Source organism: Podarcis gaigeae, assembly GCF_964106915.1.
Source record: "Podarcis gaigeae genome assembly, chromosome: 14".
Classification (NCBI taxonomy): domain Eukaryota; kingdom Metazoa; phylum Chordata; class Lepidosauria; order Squamata; family Lacertidae; genus Podarcis; species Podarcis gaigeae.
In genome coordinates this window covers 10,259,384-10,283,587 of record NC_139690.1, presented here as the reverse complement: position 1 = coordinate 10,283,587, position 24,204 = coordinate 10,259,384, and the positions used below count along the sequence as shown (strand labels likewise).

The window sequence follows — 24,204 nt, the reverse complement described above, 5'->3', positions numbered from 1 at the left end:
TTCTTTTCCGGTTAGATTCACAAAACGTTTAGGGGTATGCATACTCCTGCGTCCGTCCGTCCCCCCAGAAAAAAAAGCACTGGTCCCGTGTCTTTCCCAGAGGGATCTAGCCGGCTATTGGGAGGGCGCCACAGCTGTGGTCTCTGCATGCAGGGGCTTCCTCATAATAATAATAATTTTATTATTTGTATGCTACCAATCTGACTGGGTTGCCCCAGTCACTCTGGGCAGGTGCCAACTAAAATAATAGTAAAAACAACACCACACACTAAAAGCTTCCTTGAACAGGGCTGCCTTCAGATGACTTTTTAAAAAACTATAGCTGTTTTATCTGTTTGGCTTGGGAGGGTTCTTGTCAAGGCGTTTTAAGGTTTTTTACAGTGCAGCCTCTACTCAAAGGTAAGGCCTACTGTATCCAGCGGGTCTTGCTCCCAAATCAGCGAGGTGCGCGTCCTCAGCTGTTACAAATTTGTCGTGCAAACCGCCTTGCACCGGGTGGGGAGGCCGACAGCAGGGGAATAAAGCACATATGCATGCGTTGTTGTTGTTTTTTTCTCAAATAAACAGGTTAGCTTGCTAGCCTTGGTGCATTTCTACGGGTGGCGTTGCGCAGTTAAAAATAAATCTAATTTAAGCTTTTGCGTGGCCATTCGAGCGTGCCAAAGTATACGTGAGGCACTGAGGCAAACGGCTGATTAATTAGCCGGCCTCCTGTGCTGAAAACTACTCCCTTCTGGCGGGCAGGGAGCGTTTGCAAACTCCTGCACGCGAGGGTGGGGCAGACCCGGCGACGCTTCGCCCGATCCCCCGGGGAAGCAAGCGCGCGCGCAGGGCTTTGCTTCTCCCTGTTTTTAACGACGACCCCCTAATTAGCGCCTTTTCCTCCGCCCCGCGGAGGAGGGGAGCGGGAGCCACGTGCGGACGCGCAGGTATAAGTTTCCCGCGTGCAGCGCTCGCGCGGGGTTTCCGAGCGGGTTGCCTTGGGATGGCTTTTACGGTCCCGGTGAGTCCGAGGCTGGACCGAGACAGGAGCGGGGAAAAGGAGGAGAGCGAAGCAACGGCGAGAGGCTCCAAGCGGGGATTGCAAAAACCCTTCGGTGACCGCGGCGGGTGGGCAGGGAGCTGCGGAGGGCGGGGGCCCCCAAGGGCTTTGCAGCGGGGGAGGACGCGGCCTCGTCGCCTGCCTAGGAAGGGGGTGGCCGGGGCGGGTCGGGCTTCCCCAGCGTTTTCACGTGCCCGAGCCGCGCGCGGCTTCTGGCTCTCCGCCCCCCCCCCCGCGTGCAGGTGTTTCGTTTCGGTTTGGGAGTCGCCCAGAGCTAGTCGCCCTGGGGACCCTTAGCGGGGCGCGGCGGCGTTCACACGACCTTCAGCGTGAATATTGACTATTATCGTAAGCACATAAAAAGGGCTGTATAGAGGGGGACGCATAGGAGCGGCAACACTGCCTCTCGTCTCCGCTCCCCTACTTCGGTTTGTGTACTAATGGGCTTTGCTTTCTAAGAAGCGAAGTTGCTCTTAATTCCGATGAACATGGGCGTGGAGATACCTCCCTTTCTTCTTGTGCGCATCCGTGCCTGTCTGCATTTTCCCCGTTGGTTTCGTTTTTCTCTAGCTGGCTCCGCTTCTCTTGCCCCACCCGCTTTTCTGTTTCCCAAACCCCTAGCCGTCCCCCCCCCCTTTAGGCTACAATCCTAACTCGTTACCTAGGAGTAAGCCCCATTTAATTCAGCATGACTTACTTCTGAGTAGGCGTCGCTAGGCGCACACTACTAGTTTGCAAACCTATGTACAAAGGACTGGGATTGGAATACAGGCCATTGAACTCGGTGGGGACCCCCCCCCCTTTTAGGCTACAATCCTAACCCCAGTTACCTAGGAGTAAGCCCCATTTAATTCAGCCGGACTTACTTCTGAGTAGGCGTCGCTAGGCGCACGCTACTAGATTGCAAACCTGTGTACAAGTCTTCGCACGTGCAATAAGTTGCACATCTTTCCTCCCCGTGTTCTGCTTCTTTCGCTACAAAACTTTTTAACATAGCAAAATTATAATAATGGTGGTATTGCTTGCATGGGTTCTGGCCAGGACTATTATAGAAAAAGCGGTGCCAGGACTCAGCATGAACGCTTCCTTTGTTCTCTAATAAGTGTAATGGGGCTCACCTGAGAGGTGCCGGAGCTGAGCTCTTGTGAAATGCTGCCGAAAAAAAGCCCTGGTTCTGACCCACTGACTGAAATCTGCTTGGCTTTTCAGTTATTTTATCCTGTGTTTTATGGGGGAGGGCGTGCTTTCCTTCGAAGTGCTTTTCTACCCAACGCTCACAGTTTCAGTTTGTACCATGGTGGAAAAAAATACCTTTTCTGCTAGTAGAGAAAGAATAAGTTCCTTGGAGGTGAGTTAGTGGACGCTAAGACTAGAAATTCTGAGATAGCTCAAACTTCCTCGCAAAGAGAAGGGACTTCTAAAGCACGTTTGAAGCACGTTCTTTGCCTCAAAGGATTCTGGGCACTGTAGTTTTAGGGTTGTTGGAAATTGGAAGTGGAGAGGATACTTGAATTGATAGTGCATAAATAAATTGCTTGTGTACTGCATATGAAACTTAATAAGAATGTACCACTGTACAAGTTTCTTTTTTAAAAAAAGGCTGGATAGCTTAACTGATTTTGTATTTCATTGTTGGCCCTAAATTTAAGGAACAGGGGTGGTGGAGTCAGGAATAATACTAGCTAGATGGTGTTATCCTCCGTCAATTGCCTGAAACTCAGTTGTTTTCATTAGCTGTTGACTCTAGAAGGGCTGTCTGTGGTGTGTTCTGTGATAGTACAGATACTTTAAGGACTGTGCTGTGTTCAGGTTTTTTCCTTGCTGGTGATTGTGCTGCTTGCTGATTACCACACAGTAGCTGCAGCTGTGTGTTCTAGGAGAAGCTGGAATTCAACATTGCCGAGTCCTGATTTCATTAAGCATTCTAGTCCTCATGGTGCAGAAAGCTTTGGAGTCTCAAGCACAGAGTCCCAGAAGTTAAGAAACAGTTGCAAGAGGTGTGAGTTTAGATCTGCAGCCACTGCTTTATTAATATGCTGCACTTTAAGCAGTCAAGCCCCAATCCCCAGGTCTGTTCTTAGCAATATCTGAAAACAGAATTGTGTGCCTGTGTTGGTGTGTGGAGGATGCAGGCGCGGTTGGTGGAGTAGAGGACACTGGAATCATTTGATTAGTGGTATGAAAAGACTACATTGACAGGAAGCGAAAATGACCCTAGCTCTGAATCACCCACTCACACAAACTTGGAAATGCTAACTTGAGAGTATGCTAAGTATTTGGTTTATTACCATTGTGTGGCGCAAATAGTTTGATTCCAAAGCTGTTGCGGCTGACTCCTTAAGCACATTCTGAAAGTGTTCAGTTAAAATTTGTTGCTTGTAGCATCGCTTTCATTATGCCGTTCCAAGGTGGGTAATCTATTTCAACCCAAGCATTACATACCCTTTGAGGGGGGTGGGACAAGCCAGGTGGCAGGCAGAGCTGGAGGCAAAAGTCGGCAAAGCAAAGGTTAAGAGCCAGTGTGGTTAAGAGTGGTAGACTAGTAATTTGGTGAACGGTACAAAACCGGAAAACTGCAAAAATGTATGCTGAGAATTTACAGTTGCCTGCGTGCTTTTGCGCAGTTCCGGGGAGAGATTAAAAAAAGGAATTGAGGTGTGTATACAGCTATCTTTATTCCGGCACTGTCCGTACTTAATTGGCATAGAATCAACACACCAAAAGCCAGGGGCAACACACAAAAGGGAGCAACTACTCTTATGAATGGGAAAGACCACAAAGTTGCTCCTTGTACACTACTCTTTCCCCTCCATTCAAATTACACCAGAGTAGTCCAAATGCGAACAAGCACTCAATGACCAAATGGAGAGGCATGAAGGACTGCATTCAGGCTCTCTGACCTAAAGTCCTTCTCCCTTCTGTGGTGCTAATATGGTTGCTTTTGTTTCCAGAAGGACAGTATTGGAAAGACCATAAAAGATTGCTGGGACAGCTCTGACGTTCCAGCTTTGACCACGTGCAGCAACGCAAAGATTTTCCGACAAATAAACGGCATGCTGGGGAACTCACTTGACTTCAAGGGAGTCTGCACAACACCCATTGCAAAAGAAAGAGATCTATTATCAGGTGACTTAATGAGTTGATTATAATATTTTAACATATGGGGCGTGTTAGTCTGCAGGCTTCTATGGAGTTGTAATATTTACAGTCAATGTGTGAGTTTCCTTGATGGTTTAAATAGCTAGCAAATAAGTTGGTAGCAAGGTGTGCGATCTGGAGGAACAGCAGCTGGCAGAGTCAGATGAGGATTATATTCCTGGTACTGTGGGTAAACTTCAAGTTCCCAAGCACACCTGTTCCCTACTTTCTGCCGCATGACCAGACCCATTCCATAGGTAAAGACTGTTGTATTAAAACACAAGCCAAAGTACACCATCACTAAAATAGAACAAATGCTACTACCCAATGCTTCTAAATGGTTAAAAATTGGCCCTGTCTGATGAGGTTGGAAAGCACACATTTGTTTTCATTTTGTGCTTGTAATGAGCAGTGCAAAACATAAATCAGAATTGCAGGCATAAATAGTTTTTGTAAAATTAGAAAAGCTTCAGTTTACATTGTAGTTGTGTAGCTGAAGTGCTCTTTTTCTTGAATATGCCAGTATAACAGGCAAGTCAGTGTTAAATTAGTCGTAAATTAATCCTTAAATCTACAGATAGCAAATGAAGAAGACACTAATCCAAGGACAATGAGCAAGCCTATGAAAATGATCTGAGTCTTGTCCTGCAGCCTTGATGATTTGGATGCAGGAAGCAGCGAGGGATTTATAAATCTCCTGAAGCTCGAGCCCAAAGTTGGTAATAGTATTTAGAGAGAAACAAAATGCTCCACAAGTAGTTAAATATATGTAAGCTGTACCCTGGGTGCTCATTTAGCTAAAATCCCCCATCCTCGCTGTATAAGTAAAGCAATTAGCAATTAAGTTATTTTTATCAGAAATAACTACCTGCATTATGTTTGGAGAAAATGGAGGCAGTGGACCTTCTTGGGTCCACACGTTAGATAATAAATATCCAGATGGCTGTGAATTATCCATAACAAATCCTGTTTTAGGACACAGATAACGGATTGTGTGCTGTTTAGGTCCTTTTGATTGGAGATTATATACCAGGCCACTTCAACAGGTGGGTGGGGAAGCCCACCTGTTCATTAGCTGATGTCACTGCAATGCCAGGTGAACTGTTTCCCCCCCCCCCCCAAAGTTTATATATACTACTACTACTGTACGCCGGCTCCCTTGGCCAGTAAAGTGAGATGAGCGTCGCAACCCCAGAGTCGTTCGCAACTGGACCTAACGGTCAGGGGTCCCTTTACCTTTACCTTCTGCCTAGGTGGGTTGAAATCAAACCATGCTGGCCAAACAGATAGGTCTGCCATAGTCAAAACAAAAAAAATTAGTTGGTCTTTAAGGTGCTACTGGAAGGAATTTTTTTTGTTCATGCTGGCAAAGGAAATGTTTTCCTGTAGGGTTTGCTTTTGGTACCCATCAGCTGATTGATGCTGACAGGAAGCCCTACCTCCAGCAGGGATTGGCTGCATATGGTTTCTGATCAGGATTTCTGTAATGCAGTAGGGTCCTGGTAAGCTTATTGGAACTTAACAGCAACACTCACTCACCAAGGATCAATTTAGAGTGTACTTAGAGTTCATGGTTGTTTCTTTTTAGTCACGGCTTTCCCTGCTCCACACTTGATGTAACACATGATTTCAGGTGTGCATGGTTTGAAAAATAAAGAAAGCCTCCCTTGATGACCAGATTAGGATGCCTTCTAATATGCTTTTTTGTTTTTTCACCTTTTGTTTGCTCCTCTGGGCTCCTGTGGGAAGAAAGGGGGGATATAAACTTAAGTAAATAAAATAAATAATAATTTGGCCCATGGGCCAAAGGTTCTTCACTGCTACAGGACAGAACAAAAAACCCACCTAGAAAGATAGAATAGATGAGTTCTTTCCAGCATTCAAGGCCCTACCTTTTCAGAGCATTCAGTACGTATCAGATTTTATGGGGCTATATGGATTTGTTGTTAGGTCAGGCTTAACCTTGAAACATGTAACTATAATGTGGGAATGATGTCTTCTAACTATTGCTGGTGGTATTATGCGCACATAGAACTGTAGCCCACCACCATGCACGTGGTTAATTCCCTTATCACACACCCACAGTAGTAATTTGCATGAAGTTTTTTGACCTTGAGAAGTTAAGCTTTAAAGTGCATTCGTCCGAAAATGCTGTTCCTGGGTCAGTAAAACTGTTGATGGAGCCTTAAATCTCTGCCCGTAGCCATCTCCAGGCCCTTTTGATGAAAGTTAAATTCAGATTGTGCAATCCAGACCTGGGCTAACAAGGTCTTTTGAATACTTTAAGAGGATTACTTCTTGGGAGGTTGAACAACAGCTTTGCAGGAGCTGAGCCTTCTTTCATAAAATGAAGCATTTGACTGGTTCTGCTCAGGCGGCATCTCATCAAGCATGTTGGCATGACTTGGTGAAATTTATTGGCTGCATCTACCCACTGTTTCCAGTCATACTAATTGCTAATCCCAGTGGCACTGCCTTCTCTGCCATGAGCCTCTGAAGGATTTATAACCTGGCATCATTCTCATAGCAATATCACTTGATCTCCTGCAGACACCTGGGGAATACCATCTGCTCCTGTTGGTGTAAATGCGTATAGGACTATTCAGCCTGCAATCTGAAAATCATAGAAGGGGGCTGCTTCCAAAGCTGATACCAGGTTAATTTCTAAGAGAGCCTCTCCCCTAGATCTTGACTCCTTTAAAGAGACCATTGTGTTTTAGGCAGGCTAAAAATGAGCATGGCAAGTGGACCCCTTAGCCCAAGTGGACATCTCAGCCCACAAACAGCCACTAAGCAACCATGGGATATCACAAAAACATAGTTTTAAAGTTACAAGAAGAAGCTTGGTTTCCTGTAGACTGGCATGCTGTCCTCCCTGCATCCATCTGTGGTATCGCACAGGAATCATAGAATTGGAAACGCTTGAATCCACAACCCTGAAATTAGAAGTCTCATGCTCTACCGACAGAGCAGCTTGTTTTAGAATAATTGGTTTACTGTGTTTTGAATAACTGATGTTTGTCCAGGTTTTCATAACTATGGACAGTGGAAAACCTTTTGGGAAGCAAAGTGCTCAAACATAAACTAGCAGTTGCAGGGAACCAGGCAGAGGGCCTTCTCAGTAGTGGCCCCCGCCCTGTGGAATGCCCTCCCATCAGATGTCAAAGAAATAAACAACTATCTGACGTTTAGAAGACATTTGGAGGTAGCCCTGTTTAAGGAAGTTTTTAATGACTGATGTTTTAATGTATTTTTAATCTTTTGTTGGAAGCTGCCCAGAGTGGCTGGGAAAACCCAGCCAGATGGGCAGTGTATAAATACATTAATAATAATAATAATAATAATAATAATAATAATTAGGCAGTGTATAAATAAATTATTATTATTACTACTCCTACTCCTACTCCTACTCCTACTACTATTACTACTACTTGGGCAAATGCCTAGGTCTGTCTTCCATCCTTTGGTGGAACATGCTGATTCCTTTGTAAGTGGAAAAACAAGGTGGCCCTTATATTGCCAAAAGTAAATATGAAGTTTTAGGGTGAGTTCTGGGTTTAGAAAAAGTCACAGAATCCCAATTCGGTAGCTTTACCCAGCTGATTGAGATGTTCCCTCAGCAAATGAAGATTGGGCTTTATTCTCCAAGGGAATAGGCTGGCACTTGTTAAAAAGATTTAAGTTATACTTCTTTCTGAGAATAGTATTAATGTTTAACAGGTTTTCAGATTAAAGGAATATTATTCCCGCAAAGGAGATCATGTTGAGTAAACATTCACAAATATATGCTTTGTTTATCTACATTTTAAGGAAATGGTTGTTCTTGAGAGTATAGCTCTAGAACAGGCTTGTATTCCACACTTGCAGTGTAGCACTTGTGTGCAGGCATAGTTCAAAAGGTTCCTGCACGAAAGCACCTAGTCTGTGAAATGTACTGAACTCAGTGGATCTTTTAGCAGGCATGCATAGGATTGCCCTGTAATCACAAAGCATGTTTCATGTGGACATAACCTGGGTTGTAGGAGATGGCAGAGTTTAAAGGCTGCACAACAAAGGAATCCAACACAGTTGTGAAACAGCTGTGCAACCCATTGTACAGCCATCTTCGGTAGTGCACGTAATTTTCCCTTGTGCAACGACGTTCTGCCAGTGCAGCAAATCTACCGCTTAGCGACTTTCATTTAGCAGTAGATTTGATACAACCCCAAGAGTTGCAAGTGATAAAATCGGACTACTGTGAACTGTGTAAATGATATCGGTGCAAGTTTGCATTAGTACTTTGCAGTTGGCATAATTCTGCAACCACAAGAAAGTTGGAAAGCCATGTGAGGGCACCCAAGCCCTGCCTTTCACTTTCCCCAGGAATAGTATAAATTTTATTCAGCATTCCCTCTGGCTCTGAGACTTCAGACATTGCCCACACATTCAAGAATATCTTGGCAACCATGAGACTGCTGCTTTCTTGCTAAAAACTGAAACTCCTAGGAAACAGTTGTGCTGCTGTAGTGTTCTGTGGGTTTTTCCCCTGTGCCTGCATGGACCTGCAGCAAACACACTACTAAGTCTATTCTCCGGTTTTTAGGTAATTACCAGTTTTGCTCTCAGACTTGGAGCCTTATGCTGAAGTTCCATCATGGACACAAATTCTCCAAGTCATGTTGAACGCTGGTCAGCCCAGTGCACCATTTGTGGCATCCTAATACAGCCACAAATGTTTTTGTTTTGTTTTTTAAATTATACAGACTGTGATCAGATTCAGATGTTCTTCTGAGCACTTTCACCTCTGGGCTGTGGTTTGGCGAAAACACATGGCTAAATATTGCCCGCCAGGGTGTGGGGACTTTATACGATCTGCCTTATACCATCTGCCCTTCCCAAGCAATATTCTCATTTTAAACATTGCTGTTGCAGCATATCGTTTATTAGGCATATTCTAAACATAGATAACAAGGAATTGTGTTCCCCTTTCTCCCTTCTGTAAGAAATATATCAACCAATATTGCCCATCAAATGCCACTTTGTGCAGATTTTTTAAATATTGTACTTAGACCTCTGCTGTGTCTAACAGAGAATCCTTAATCAGTGTTCTGTGTTTGCAAGAAGCACTCTAAAGGCATGTACAATTCAGCCACTCAACTAATCCAACCCCCCCCCCTCAAATGTTTTGATAAAATCTCTACCCAGCTAGCATGCATGTTTAAGTCATAGCTTTTTATAAAATCCCATGAGTTCCAGAATAGGACTTCCTAGTCTAAATCTGCATTCACCTCTATCCCAAAACTTTCAGAGCACACTCTTTTTTAAAAATGTAAATAACATGCAATATGATCCATTTACAATAACATCTCTCCAATTTAATCTTAGCCAACAAATGACAACCTAAATTGCAAGGTTTTAAATATTCTATCAGTTTAAAAAAAAAAACACTTCTGAGGGGGAAGAGAAAAGAATTCCACAGCTGTGGGAGACCAACAAAAAAACACAGGACTATTCTAAACTTAATGTAACCAGTTATCAATAGCTAATAAAGTTTTCATGAATAGTTAACTATAAATGTCAGCAATACTGGGATCCAGCAACCTTTGGTTTTCATTTAGCATCCTAAGGGCAACTCCAACTGTTGCAAATTTCATTTACAATAAAACTCAAAACAAGTGTAATACAGCTTAATTTTTCAAAACATGAGTTGTGGTTATGATGCAAAGCAGTGAATGCCTTATCCCTAAATTGGAGGGGTCCTTTTGTGTGTGGAGATTCTTGCTGGGCTGGAGAGGAAGAATTTTATCAAGTGATAATGCATAAAATGCAAGCTGCCTACTACATAAGTGTGGTGTTGACTTCAGGTAATACTTAACCATGAAAAATGATAAATGGTTGGTTTATTGATAACTGACTGTCTCCCCCCTCACCCCCCCCAAAAAAACCCTGGATGATTTCAACAAGAAGCTAATTTTGCATCCTCAAAGATCCTCCTCCTTATTCTGTACTAAAAATGTGGCTGCTTTGTAATTCTCCTTTAGGGTTTCAGGCAGCATGTCTGGTCTTAAGTCGAGAATGAAACTGCCATTTCTTAGCAATTCCAGAGGTTGGCACAGGTAGCTGTGCTCTTTGGTGTTTGTTTCAGCTGTTAAATCTCAGGTGGGTGGCAGTGTGAGCAGGATGTTACTGCTGGAACACCTTATGACTAGAGCTTCAAAGGAGACTCTGGTCTGGCTCCCACCCTGTTCTGCATTATGCTGGAATTTGGAGACTTGCAAAACATAACTGCCTTTTCCTCCTACATCCCTGTGCCATTTATTTCAGAGATAAATTTTTTTAGATGGGAAAGCAGTGTAGTGACAGGTTATGCTTTGGGTGTGGCTGTCCCCCCCCCCCCCAAAAATAGTTTTTTTATATTATTATTAAGGCAGGGGGGTGCTGACTTTAACCTTAGCAGTGTTTAAACGTCAGGCTCTGTTACCACTACCCCTTAAGTGTGCATGCACCTCCCAACGCGTAGCTCAGAATCTTTTCTTTTATTTGAAGGTTACCCATAGCGGTAAACAATGCAGAGACTGAGGGCTCACGGCAGCCAAGTTTAAAGCAAACAGACGATGCTAGCAGAATTGTGAAGCTTTGCATTTTGCTGCTTCCAGGGCTTGCGCCAGCAGCTGGAAACATTCCAGGACGAAAGGGTTTTTTTGGGGGGGTGGGTGGGGAGGCGGGGCCAGGGGAGCTGGAGAGCACCAAGCCAACAGTGTGATCTCTCTCTCTCTCTCTCTCTCTCTCTCTCTCTCTCTCACACACACACACACACACACACACACACACACACGCTGTGCTGCTGCCTCTGCTGCTCTGCTTTAACTGAGGGGGGTGGCTGCTGCCTCCAGCCACCTCCTCGCTCAGAGCTAAGCTACAGCTCCCTCTTTAACTGTGTCGGCTGGCCTCGCCTCTTCTCCCCTCCTGCATGCTGCCTCGGCTCCCATGGGCAGGCTTGCTCTCCACCTCTATCATGTAAGCGAAGATGTGGCTATATTGCATGGCCCAGTGACGTCTCTGGCAGAACGGTAAGCATCAGCAGAGCCTGGTCACATGCCGGCCCAGTCACTAGTGCCGGCGGGATAGGAGGGTGGACGTGGGTCTGGGCGCAGGCCATCTGGTGCTCTGCTCCTCTCCTCCCCGCCACCCCTCCATGTCATCACTATCTGTAGAAATAATAGCTGCTGAATGTCGTGAGATCTGGTTTGGGCTTCTCCCTCTGCAAAACTCCTAAACTCCCGAGCTCGTGCGTGAGTGTATTTTTATTTGTGTGTTTTTTCTTTCTTTCTTCCCCCTGTCTGAGCAGACTTCCAGGACTCCAAGGGAGTGGCAGCAAGCAGAATGCTCTTCCCACCTTCTGTGCAGGAAGGTCCGCGTGGTCTCCCAGACACCACTGACCTGTGCCTTGGGCTGCAGTCTCTCAGCCAGCCAGGGTGGGACAGGCCATGGAGCTCCCAGGATTCGGATGCTGCAGCCCAGCCTAGCCTGCAGTCTGGTGAGTGACTCTGCTGACGCACAGCAACAGTTGCCGGATTGCCTTTTTTTGCAGCTTTGTCACCAGGAGATGTTCCTGGCATAACAGCAGGTTCTGATTATTCCCGACAGCTTCTTTCTTAACATTATTATTGTTACTGTTTTACTAAGGCACCCATTCCCTCAAGAGTAATATTGGGGCGCTAAGTGAGTCCTTTTGGGGAAAGGAAACTGTAGCTGCCCCCCTCCCCAATTAATAGGGAGTGATAAGTTTCTAAACCTGATACTGTATTGAGATTGCAATGGTAAATATTGGGCGGGGGCAGTAGTAGTGTTTTCTGTGATGCTCCTGTAGAGCCAGCTGGTTGGAGGACTAAAGTTGTGCTCCCCAAAGTGGCTTCGGATCGTGGGCTGTTGTAATATTTTAGGCTGGTGCAACGTGGGTAGTTGATGATGGCAAGGAGTTTAATTGTATTTATTTAGAATGTTGTTGTTTTTTACTGTGCTTTTCAACCCACCAGAAGTTCCCACAGCAATTGAATCTGCCCCCTGTCGGGGGTGTAAAAACAAAGGAAAGGAGCTTCATTCAGGCTCATTAGCAGATGCCCAAATCTTGACTCTAGGCAGTGGGTGGTACCTCTTCCTGGGTCAAGGGCCTGTGAGAGATGCCTCTATCCCTATTGTGAGATTACTGATCTGTATCTACCAGGTTAGGATAGTATCCCTGGTTGGATGTGATTGCACTAACTCTCACATTCCATTATCCTTTTGAAGTTTTCCTTCATGGGGGAGCCAAGCATTTGCACCTGTTTCTTCGAGTGTTGTCCTCCCCTACTGCAGAGTTTCTGTGATTTGCCAGCCTGTGATGAGTCAGGAAGATGAAACTTTGGAGAAGCCAAGCTAAGTAAAAGAAACCCAAAATAGTCTAGCTACTGCCCTCTGAAAACTATTCTGCTTTTGCTCAGCTGGGCTTCTCAAAGTTTACAATGATAGTCAGTACAGTTCTTTGAGAATGTGTGTTGTATTGACTTTTATCCTGCTAAAGCCTTAGAAACTACCACTGGCTTTGACGGGTGGCAGGACAAATCAGTATGATGTTTCGCCAGTATTTTTGCTGGTCCCGTCAGGCTGTTGTAAATGCTTTTGGCATCAGCATCTTAAATAGCTTCTGAGTGGTTCTGCAAACTTCTAGCAAGAATGGCTTAAGGAAAGGCTTGTGTGCCTCTCCAGCTCATGTAATGGGGGTGGGTGGGGAACAGGTGGGTGTTCCCAGGAAGTGGGGCGGGTGGGCTTGAAACCACATGCCGAAGGCCCATTTATGTTATTAGTCTCGATTGCAAAAGTTGCCTGTCAGAGAAGTACTTTAGTTCCTTCACCGTTTTCATTTTGGGCTGTGCTCATTTTGGCAACAGATGTGTTGCATTAATACAACTAGTTTCTGTAGGAAAACTAATGCAGGGCTGCATTAGTGGAAGATGTTGGTTGCTCAGAAGACATCTGCGCTACCAAACTGATTCCCAAAGAGCCCTGTAAATGCAGCCATTAACTCTGCTGGGCATATATTGTGCTTTTAACGGGCTTGCTTGTATTGCAATAGAATAATGGCCGCAGTGGGCTGGGGCAAGAGCTTGGTGCAGACATCTTAAGGTGGGGCAGTATTGGCACTTGCTCAACTGTAGCCATCTGTAAAAACTGTGTGCCACTTTGACAGTCTCTGCAGGGGAGGTGGGGACTGTGGTGATTAAGGAAATGATGTGGTCTGCTGGATGTACCCAATGTCCCATTAAAAGTGCATATAATACAAGCCTGGGAGGCAATGTGTGAAGGGGTAACGTATCAGTAAGGATTTCCAGACAGTGTGCATGTGATCATGAAGGCCTCAAAGAAGCCCAGCATTAACCAGACATGCCTAGGCAACTACCTGAACAAAGCGTGCTCCGTAACTTATTTCTGTACTGTAGACCTGCTGCACTAGACTCCATTGTATTGCAGCAGTATATGACTACAGTACTTCTTAACTGCACTGCAACCAGCTGTAAGATACTGCTGCAAAAATAACTTCCCTCGGATGGGAGCCCCGACGAGTAAAGCAAATCCTGCTTGAGTCTCTTTACAGTAATGCAAAACTTGCTCGAATTCTGCCCATGGCAGAAGTCTGCTCTGATGCCCACAGTTTGCCCTGACCACAAAAGTTAAGATTTCACCAACCTAGATAACAGTTTCCATTGACTATGAGCGTGCAATTTAGAGGCATTCTTGCAATGCAGAACGATCCCATTGGCATTGGGAGCATATTTATGAGACATAGGGCAGAAATAGCATTGCATATGGGCCCAAGCACCAGTTCAGTCTGGGCATCATGTGTTGTACATGTGGACACAGTAAATTAACTGTGCATTGTTCCCTGAAGTGTACAGCCGAGCTTTGTGACTCCTTCTCTACTCCCATCCCTAAGGCCAGAAGATGTTCTGCATAGGTCTGTTAGGAGTGCTACCAACAAGCTATGTATATAACCTGTTAAATAAATCCATTAAGTTAACCAGTGTCAATGTAGGGCTTGAATTTGTAGCTAAGGTTCAACAGACAATATGCATAGCAAGATATTTTCAGACCATACCCAATGTGAGAAAAGTCATATTAGAAATAGGACGAGTGGCAACACCCACACATCTATTAACCCACCTAGAGGGCAGGGATTGTATAACATTCAGGGTGTTCTGTGTGTGTATAAGCACTTACTTTTCTAAAAAAACAGTTAGCCCCACATTTCATCCTACGATAAGCAATAATTACATAAACAGTCCATAATAAAGGGGGGGGGGGAATTGAAATCTACATAGAGTCGGTAAAGCATGAGACTCTTAATCTCAGTGCTGTGGGTTCGAGTCCCATGTTGGGTGAAAGATTCCTGCACTGCAGGGGGTTGGACTAAATGATCCTCGTTGTGCCTTCCAACTCTACAATTCTGTGGTTCTATGAAATGGAGCATGAGCGGATAAAGAAGGGCATTGGATATTTTGAGAATCTTTCAGCAAAAGGGGACAGGTACTCTGGTGGAAAGGTTGACAGCAGGCCCAAGTTGGCAGTATTGTGTGCCTTTTGGTGCATGCAGCTACATTAACTCCTCTGCAAAAACTGAACTATGGGTGTGTTGTCGTCTCGTGGTCTTAAGTCAGCTCTGAATCACATACCACTTTGATTCTCAATCCAAGCACAGAATTGTGCTTGAGCTGGGTGGCCTCCCCACCACCACCTTCAGCAAAAAAAGGGGGGGTTGGAAGTGGCTGAACTTCTGCCATTGCATGTTCACTGTTCTAGCCTCCCTTGCCCCTTACTGTTTCTTCTGCTTTGCAATGACTCTGCAGAGCCAGAGGAACAGCAGAAGGGAGCTGATTTTGCCTACCTATTTTGGTGAAACAGTTCAAAATAAAAAACTGTGAAACATAGGAACAACATAGGAAGCGACTTTATACTGAGTCATACTGTTGGTCCACGCAGTTTAGTATTTTCTGCATGGGCTGGCATTGGTTCTCCAGGGTTCCAGACAGGTTTTAAAAAGCAAGCAGCAATGTAGATGGCCTTCCCAAGTGCATCATTCAGCAAAGGAAGAAATCTCCTTCAGTTGACTGCTTTAGTAAGCGAAGACTGGATGCTTTGTCGAGAGTCAGATTTCCAGCAGGCAGAATTCCTTCGCCATGTCTTGGTGCAGCAGCTGGCATCTTGGCGAAGTGCTGGACACCAGGACTGCAGCATGGCCCAGATTTGTCTCAAGGCCCCAGCCTGTAGGTTGGGAGGGACAGGCCCTGCCAAGTACCAGGCTTTTCTGTTGGTTCTGAGCACTTTAGAAGCTTCTGTAATGACTCAGCTGTACAAATCTACAGGGAGCTGGCTGAAAGTGCAAAAAGTTCGCAATCATGCTAAAAATACTATTGCTGATCTGCACTCTTGAAGTGCCAGTGTTTGACTACTGATGAGTTCTGAATCCAAGCATGTACTTACTGCTGTGATGCCTTTAAATCGGCATGCAGCTCCTCTGTGACTCGCTCTCACCATCCAGAGTGGTAAAGGCTGTGTGATGTGTAGCTTTATTATGCATTGCTTACAGCGGTGCGGCTTTCATTGAAGTATATAGTCCACAGCCTTCTTTTTCACCAGGTAAGGAAAGTGATTCATCTGTTGCAGATTTGTCAGCTGGGCTCAGTGACCACCTTTCTCTGGTATATTTAGTTGCAGGGAATGGCACATAGTAAAGGGACCCCTGACTGTGAAGTCTAGTCGCAGACGACTCTGGAGTTGTGGTGCTCATCTCGCTTTACAGGCCGAGGGAGCCGACATTTGTCCGCAGACAGTTTTTCCAGGTCATGTGGCCAGCATGACTAAGCCACTTTTGGCGAAACCAAAGCAGCGCACGGAAACGCTATTTACCTTCCCGCCAGAGCAGTACTTATTTATCCACTTGCACTTTGGCGTGCTTTCGAACTGCTAGGAGCAGGGACCGAACAACAGGAGCTCACCCCATCGCAGGGATTTGAACCGCCAACCTTCTGATCGGCAAGCCCTAGGCTCTGTGGTTTAGACCACAGCGCAACCCACGTCCTGGAACTGTACTGAACTGTGCTGGAAGCCAATTGCTTAAATCAATGTTTTCCAAACTTTAGTCTCTAGCTGTTTTTGGACTGCAGTTCCCATCATCCCTGACCACCGGTCTTGCTAGCTAGAGCTGATGGGAGTTGTAGTCCAAAAACAGCTGGAGACCCAAGTTTGGGAAACACTGGTTTAAGCAGTTAATGTAGTTGTGGCATCTTGGTTGTGGTGGAGAGGCCATGGCTGTAGAGTGTCAAGTACTACCACCTCTTGGGAGCTAGGGCAGGGAGCACTAGGACTTGTCCACTGGTTGAAAGTTTGATAGGAGGTGAAGCAACTTGCCCAGCCAACCCTCCAGAGTTTGACTGAAGTGGTCTGAGAGCACAAGAGGTTGCAGACCATTTGCATTGCATTTAAGACCATATAGCAAGGAAGAAAGGCAGCAATGCTGGTAAGGGCTAGCCAGAACACAATAGGAAAGGGAGGCAAGTTGCTGAGTCAACAGTTGAGTTAACCGCCGTGGCCACGTCCGGAGCCGTAGCTCACTGGTGTAGAGCACATGCATTGCATGTAGAAGTTTCCTAGGTTCAATCCCTGGTATGCCCAATTAGCGTTGGGAAAGAAGTCCTGTCTATAACTTTACCAGGCCATTGCCAAGTTAAGAGTAGATAATACTGACCTAGGGGGATAAATGGCTCAGGTAAGATGCACACCATACTTTCAATGTAGTCATACCAGTCATTGTTCTCCCCCCCCCCCCAAAGAAACCTGGGCACTTTAGGGTCTCGTAACAGCTCTGGGCAGTTCCCAGGATTCTTTGGGGGAAGCCATGACTGTACCAGAGGTATATGAGTGCTTTAAATGTATAGCATGGATGTGACAGCGGCATAAGACAAATTCTGCCAGAATAGGAATGGGCAGCTGGGTATACAGAAGATCCAGCCGGCCAGGTTTGGGAGAGGGATGCTGACACCATCCCCTCTTACTCTAGTATACTAAGAATATTTCCTAATTTAGCAATTTGTATTCTACTTGCCGTTCATTTCTGAGCTCAAGTATACCTTATTGGTATGGCAACAGTTGTCCACAACTTCTCCAATTTCCCTGCATCCTGCATCATGGTAATGCAATGTCTGCAGCCACATCGTGTGTAAAGGTCACAGAAACGCACAATTTCAGTTGGAGCAACAATGGGAGAAAGAGGTTCAAACCCAGAAATAGCAAATGGTCTGCCTAAAACGAGTAATACAATTTCTCAGTGTCATTGTGAATGGGAATCTTGTTGAAAGAAGTACTCCAGCCTTGCAATGCTTTAGCATAACAGCATCACTAGAAATGCGAGGTACCTCCTTTAGATTGCTGCAGCACATACCATTTTAAAATGATTTTTATTTATGGGTGGTTTCTAGGTCTCGGAATTGGGTTGTTTACCTGCCCTGGGTGACAGTTTGGTGGGCTCAGACCTAAATCCATTGCTGTCACTAGAAGCCCTGGTGACGATTTGTGGCTCATTAGCAGCTTCGCTTGGCGCACCAACTGCAACTGTTCCTGGACAGGGAAGTAAGGATAACCTTGTGACTAGATTACTGTAATATGCTGTAGGTGAGCATATTATCCTTGCACCTTATCCAGAAGCTACAAGTTGCTGAACTATAATAAACCCAGCATCTCTTTGGTTTTGCCAGTTTATGAGAAGCAGGGAAAAATCAATAAAAGCAGAAACAATCAGTGGTACAGTAAAACAAATAGTGTAGTTCCAAACATAGACCTTCTTATGCGGCCTAGGACCCTCATACTTATGGGACTTCTTCTCCTGGTATGTCCTGCAGAGGACCCTAAGATCCATGAATAATAGCTTAAAGGTCCCAGGCCGTAAGGAAGCTAGACTATCCTCCACCAGTGCCAGGGCTTTTTCAGTGACAGCTCCGACCTTGTGGAATGCTCTGTCCTACAAGACTAGGGCCCTGCAGGACTTGATCTCCTTCCACAGGGCCTGTAAGACAGCTATTCCGCCTGGCCTTCAATTTGAATTAACCTGATCCTCTATTCCCTTTTTCCTTTACTCTTCTATGAAGAAACCCTTTCTGGGACCCCACATTTAAATTCTTCCCTGGTTTCCTTGCTGCCCTAGTAGGACCAACTTGGCCACTTAGCCTTGGTGATAGTTTGATGTCTACTGACTGGGTCCCCCCCCCCCCCAAAAAATGACCCCTGAATTTTTGAATTTTATTGATATTGATGCTGCATTTTATGTTGTATTCTACGCTGTTTTTAAGTCACATTTTAATCAATGCTTCATATTTGTTGTTAGCCGCCCTAAGCCCAGTTTTTAAACCGGGAAGGGCAGGGTATAAATAAAAATAATAATAATTATTATTATTATTCCCACCCCCACGTGCTTTAGAAGATGGAGGAATCTGAAATAAGTAAGAAGCAAGAGGAGTTGGAGGTTGTGTTGTGCAAAGACCTTGGCCACCATGTTGCAGGAAAAATACAATCTGTGCTGTCATCACTTGTATTTCTGCCTTTGACATGGATCCAAACAGTTTGCAGAAGCATGAATTTGGGTGGTAACAATATATTTCTCTGTACTTTTTCCACTCCCGAGTCCTTTGAGGCCTAGTCAAGAGGTCAGAAACAGGTCTACTTAACTATGCCAGCAAAATGGAGGCCACAGCAAAGAAGGCAACAGATCCTTCTCTTGTGACGGCAGTGCCCTCCAAGAGGCCAGAGTGCATCTTGTTCTTGCATTTGAGAATTCTGTGCGCGCGCGCTCTCTCTTTTTAGCCTATCAGAAAAAATAAAGAACAAACCAAAACAGGAATTTGTTTTGAAATGGGAGGTCTTCAGAGTTTATATGCAAAATAATTACAGCAGTTTAAACTCTGTCGCAGCATTTGAATAATTTCAGTAGTAGCTTTAAGAAAGATATGAGATCTAAGATAAATTAAGAATTAGTCAATCTATGATAAAAGTGTGTACTGGCAACAAGTAACATATAATTGAAACAAGGAATAGATGGGAGGTCGGGTCTACAGTCCAAAGACCATTATTTGCTTTATAATCTTGTAATTAATACTGTGTCTATCTCTCTTTTCATTTGTATTTTTGTTTTTTGTCTTTTGGTGTATCAAAACAAACCACCATTCTGGAGTACTAAATATATGAACATACTGTCTTTAACGTTTTGTTCATCAGTCTAAAACACAATATTTCATAATAGTAATATTAAAAATTGCCAATTTGTAAAGGGGGGGGAGCCCCACCATTTTTTCCTGTTCCCCACTCCCAGGTTTTCTCTTCTCTAAATATAAATGGGGTCATATAAGGCATTGTCAATGGTACCACAGTCTGGCTGTGTCTTGACAAACATCTACTCCCTTTTTCAGGCTAGATTGGAATATGATGTTTGCTTTCTCTGCTGCTGTATCGGAAATTGGAATTATAAGCAATATGTAACTGGTAGGAACAGTTTTTGACCCCAGGTCAGAGTGTATCCATTATCTCCAAAGGCTTGTCATGTTTTGCTTATTTTCTGGTATTTCAGCACTGAAGCAGAATATAGGGAATCGTTTTGTCATGGCCAAACTAAACTATTGCTAGATATGTAGCTGAATGGACTGTTCCACTTCTGGGGAGTCTAGTTTTGAATGCCCCTCCATGTTAACTCATGGCAAAAAGAAAGTTTGATATAGCAGGGAAACACATGTTGTTTTCTGTGCTTTCTTTTTATTATCAGGATTTTTTTAAAAGTGATACAACCCACCCTACCATTCTGCCACTTCCTACAAGTACAACCAATGCCTTAATTACTTTTGTCCAATGGGAACTGGAACCCTAAGGCTGGATTCAAGAATAGCTTTATGGTAACGTTAAGCCTGCTTTCAACCTTATCTAACTTGCTTTCTTGTACCTCAAACCTCAAGTCCTTTTTTCAGAAAAACAACAACAACTTCATGCTGTTGGTACGTAGCATCAGGTCATGAAGATCCCCCCCCCAAAAAAAAAAATCTGCTGCCTGTATCCTTGAATGCTATTTGGCTTCTGTGATATGGAAGAATAGTATGCTTACCCTCGTAATTAAACCTGCTAATGTGCAATTCATTCAAGATCTGATTTCCAGGCAGAGCATAATTCAGTCAAAAAGCAAGTTCCTGGTCTTAATTTGCAAGATATATTAGCAGTGTGCAATTAGCATTTGTGGAATTTTCTTTGTTTTTTCAGCAGTAGGCAGAAAATTCTTCATAGGGTGGATTTATTGTGGCTCAGTACAGAGATGTGCCCTTTCCCCCCATATCAGTAATGCTGCTTACAGTAGAAAGTTTAGGTTGTACATGTGTTTGAAAGGTGGAGTGTGTTGTCCAAGCTGCCTTTGAATTTACTAACTTGGTGCTAAATAGGGATTTCCTGGCCTAAGATATGAAATGTTGGTGTGGAGCGTGAATGGCTGTGTACAGTTAACCTCTCTAGGGTTGCCAGTACAGTTAGTCCTGTCTCTTAACACTCCATGTGGAATGTTGTAATGATAGTACTGTTAGTAGTAGTCATGTGTAATGAAGGAGAGGATAAAAACATTCAGAGCCCCTTCAGATAATCCCTGTTTACTCCGCAGTCATGATTATTTGTGCTCATGATGCTACTGAGGTGGTCATAATGTGATCTTGTTTTCAATACCGTTTCTGTCTGGAAAAGTTTCAGGGGTGGTAACAACTGCTTCGAAGGGACCCAGGTGGTGCTGTGGTCTAAACCACTGAGCCTCTTGGGCTTGCCGATCTGAAGGTTCAAATCCCCGCGCTGGAGTGAGCTCCCGTTGCTCAGTCCCAGCTCCTGCCAACCTAGCAGTTCGAAAGCATGCCAAAAAGTGGAAGTAGATAAATAGGTACTGCTCCGGTGGGAAGGTAGACAGCATTTCTGTGCGCTGCTCTGGTTTTGGTGTTCCATTGAGCCAGAAGCGGCTTAGTCCTGCTGGCCACATGACCTGGAAAAACTGGCTGCGGACAAACGCCGGCTCCCTCGGCCTGTAAAGTGAGATGAGCGCTGCAACCCCAGTCGGCTGCGACTGGACGTAACTGTCAGGGGTCATTTACCATTACCTTTTAACAACTGCTCCACTTCCAATTGGGGCATATCGTGTAACTTGATGCTGAAATCCCATAACTTTCCATACCACAAATGTTTGCAGAATTTCGGGACTGTTTAGTTATGCCTGTGGTTGTTTTAGAGAACAACCAGTAAATTAAGATGCGGAAACAGTCTAGTATAAATTCACCACTAATGCACTATTATTTGTGTCGGGAATGTGTCTGGATCTGCGCCATACATTTAAAGCACTCCTACGACACTTCAACAGTCATGGCTCTGCCCTCCCCAAAATAATCCTGTAGCCTAAGGGTGCTGAGAGTTGTTAGGAGACACCTCAGAGCTACAGGTCCCAGCATCCTTAAACTACAGTTCCCGTTATTCTTTTGGAGAAGCCATGGCTGCTAAAATTATTACAAGTGCTTCAAATGTGTGCTGTGGATGTGATCCATGTTGTAGAATACACCTGGTGAGGAAAGCCCCCACAACAGCCTGGAAGGCCCATTGTAGCCTCGTGCTGTATGAACTAGGAGCTCTTCTCTCTGACATCCCGTTCAGTTTCCTCCCCACATGTTGCTGGATTTGTACAGATGTGTACACCTGCACATTCCAAGTTGCTCTTCCTAGTTAAGAATGTAACAAGAGCCTCCTGGATCAGGCCAGAGGCCCATTTAGTCCAGCATCCTATCCTCACAGTGACCAACCAGATGCCTGTGGAAAGCCTGCAAGATGAACACAACAGCTTGCATTCAGGGACGCAATACCTCTTGACAGTGGATGCAGAATCTAGTCGTTGTGGTTAGTAGCTGTTGAGTTTGCTTTTTGTTTGTAAAAGCGTTGAATGTAGGGAAAGTATTATTATTGTTATTATTATTACTATTATTATTTATTTTAAAATATTGTATACCACCCTTCACCTGCAGATCCAGGGCGGTTCACAACATAAAGTTACAATATAAAAAACCCCAAATGCATAGTAAAAATAAGAGCAACAAACCAATAATCCCTCTCCCACAACACATTTAAAAGGGCATTGGATTTGGTCAATACAGCACATTGTTCCCTGTGACAAGGGAGCTCCGTGTAGACATTTGTTTAAAATTATTTTGTTGGCTGTTCTTCATTGCCACAGGCAATCCCAGAGCTGGGTGCAGAACTTGAAGCGAAACGACCACACAGCCAGCAATACATAATCAACCCTTTTAAACCACCGGGAGGCTTTCTGTAGTACTAAAACAGCAAAGGCTCAGCATTAATGTTTAGCATCCAGCTGCACGCAGACCTGCTTTCAGCTGGCGTCCAAAATGCATGCAGATAAGCGCCAGATCTCTTTGCAATGAGGGAGTCCCTTAATTGGGGTGCCACCACCAAGAAGGCCCCAAAGTTCCATTTTTATTTTATTTTAATGGAATACTTCACAAATTTGCACGTCATCCTTGTGCAGAGGCTATTATAATCTTCTCAGCTTTAGTATTATGTGCTGCTAAAGTGAGCATCCAAGCAGCCATTGTGCAGTAGGCTTAAGGCTGCAACTCTTGCTCTGGAGTAAGCCCCATGCAGTATTCCATATGAGACCTTTTTACAGAGGACGGGGGTGTTGGTGTAAAATATTTTCCCATGTCTGCATTTCCTAAGCTTCCCACCCCACCTATGTAAGGCTTGGGTAGTCTTTTTTTATTCACCCTTGGGCTGTGTACACATTCTTGTTTACTCTGCGACCAGTGTGCTCCTGCTTCTGCTTTGACATTAGCCACAATCCATATCTGTTCTGTATCTATCTCATCGTCTCATATGGAATACTGCATTTTGGTGCGTCCCTCCCCCACCAGCTTCGATCCAAATTGAGAGAAATAATTACCTTTGTTGTGATTTTACCTCTGCAATGTTTATACAGCCCTAGCTGCTTTTACAATGGGTCCCATGGAACTGCCCCTCCCTTTTTATATTATTTCCTCGCTCAGAAGTATTCTTGCATATTTTTGCTAGATGCTCTTATGAGAGGCATGGGAACACAAGTGTTAACAGCTGTGAGACTTTCCAATCATATGCTGTCTTCTTTGAGAGGATAGAGAGCCAGTATTCTGCCTGGCCTCTGAATCCGTGGAGTCAATTTACTCCTAGAAAGAGGGAGGCTTGTCCTTCTCTGTGCTTATTGATCTGGTATAGAAAAGAAAAAGTTCCACCAGATTATTCCACAGAGAGGGTCTCTCCAGTGCTTAATAGAACAGCTGAGTCACAAGTGATGATTCTTGGGCTATTGCCAGCTTGGGAGTGGCAGTTCTTGGACAGAGCAACAGAATTACAGTACAGGAAGGTTTGCTTAATTCTTCTCCTTTGGCAATGCCATTCTGGAGTGAGCCGTGCTGGATTAAGACCACCTAAGGCGGCCCTCTTTCTCCTTCCACCAGAGACTCTGTATTTGACCATTCCTTTGTGTTTCTCTTCAAGCTTATTTTGCAGATAGCACTCACAAAATCGTGTGCAGTTCAGTCTCTGACTCCTTGCTGAGTTCTTTGGTGTTGATTCTGAACCTTAAATGCATCAGTCTTCCTAGATACAGTGGTACCTTGGTTCTTAACACCTTGGTACTCAAACAACTTGGAACCCAAACACTGCAAACCCAGAAGTATTCAGTTTGCGAACCTTTTTTGGAAGCTGAACGTGCTCCGTTTTGAGTGTTACACTTCTGATTTGAGTGCCACACTTCCGTTTTCAGTGTTACGCTTAGGTCTGTCTGTTTTTGCTATTTATTTTGTGTTTTTGTAACTGTAGAACCCAGTTCAGCTACTGATTGATTGATTGATTGATTGATTGTGTGATTGCAGTACATTGTTTATTGGTTTCATTTTATGGATCAGTGGTCTCGT

General features: G+C 44.5%; 1 protein-coding gene across 18 annotated transcripts in view; it reads left to right on the top strand.

Annotated features, from left to right (window-relative positions):
- The first annotated feature begins 775 nt into the window (after window positions 1-775).
- CPEB1 (cytoplasmic polyadenylation element binding protein 1) overlaps window positions 776-24,204 on the top strand; it is a 47,811-nt gene continuing 24,382 nt past the window's right edge. For 2 of the 18 annotated variants that reach the window (XM_083712704.1, XM_083712691.1), the window contains exons 1-3: window positions 934-1,003; window positions 3,994-4,168; window positions 11,508-11,696. In XM_083712704.1, the coding sequence (XP_083568830.1) occupies window positions 986-1,003; window positions 3,994-4,168; window positions 11,508-11,696 (382 nt within the window). In that variant the 5' untranslated portion in view covers window positions 934-985. Of the gene's footprint in view, window positions 1,004-1,039; window positions 1,111-1,242; window positions 1,391-3,993; window positions 4,169-10,888; window positions 11,230-11,285; window positions 11,395-11,507; window positions 11,697-24,204 lie in introns of those variants that run through there. The other 16 variants (XM_083712703.1, XM_083712701.1, XM_083712695.1 and 13 more) reach the window with 14 other exon arrangements.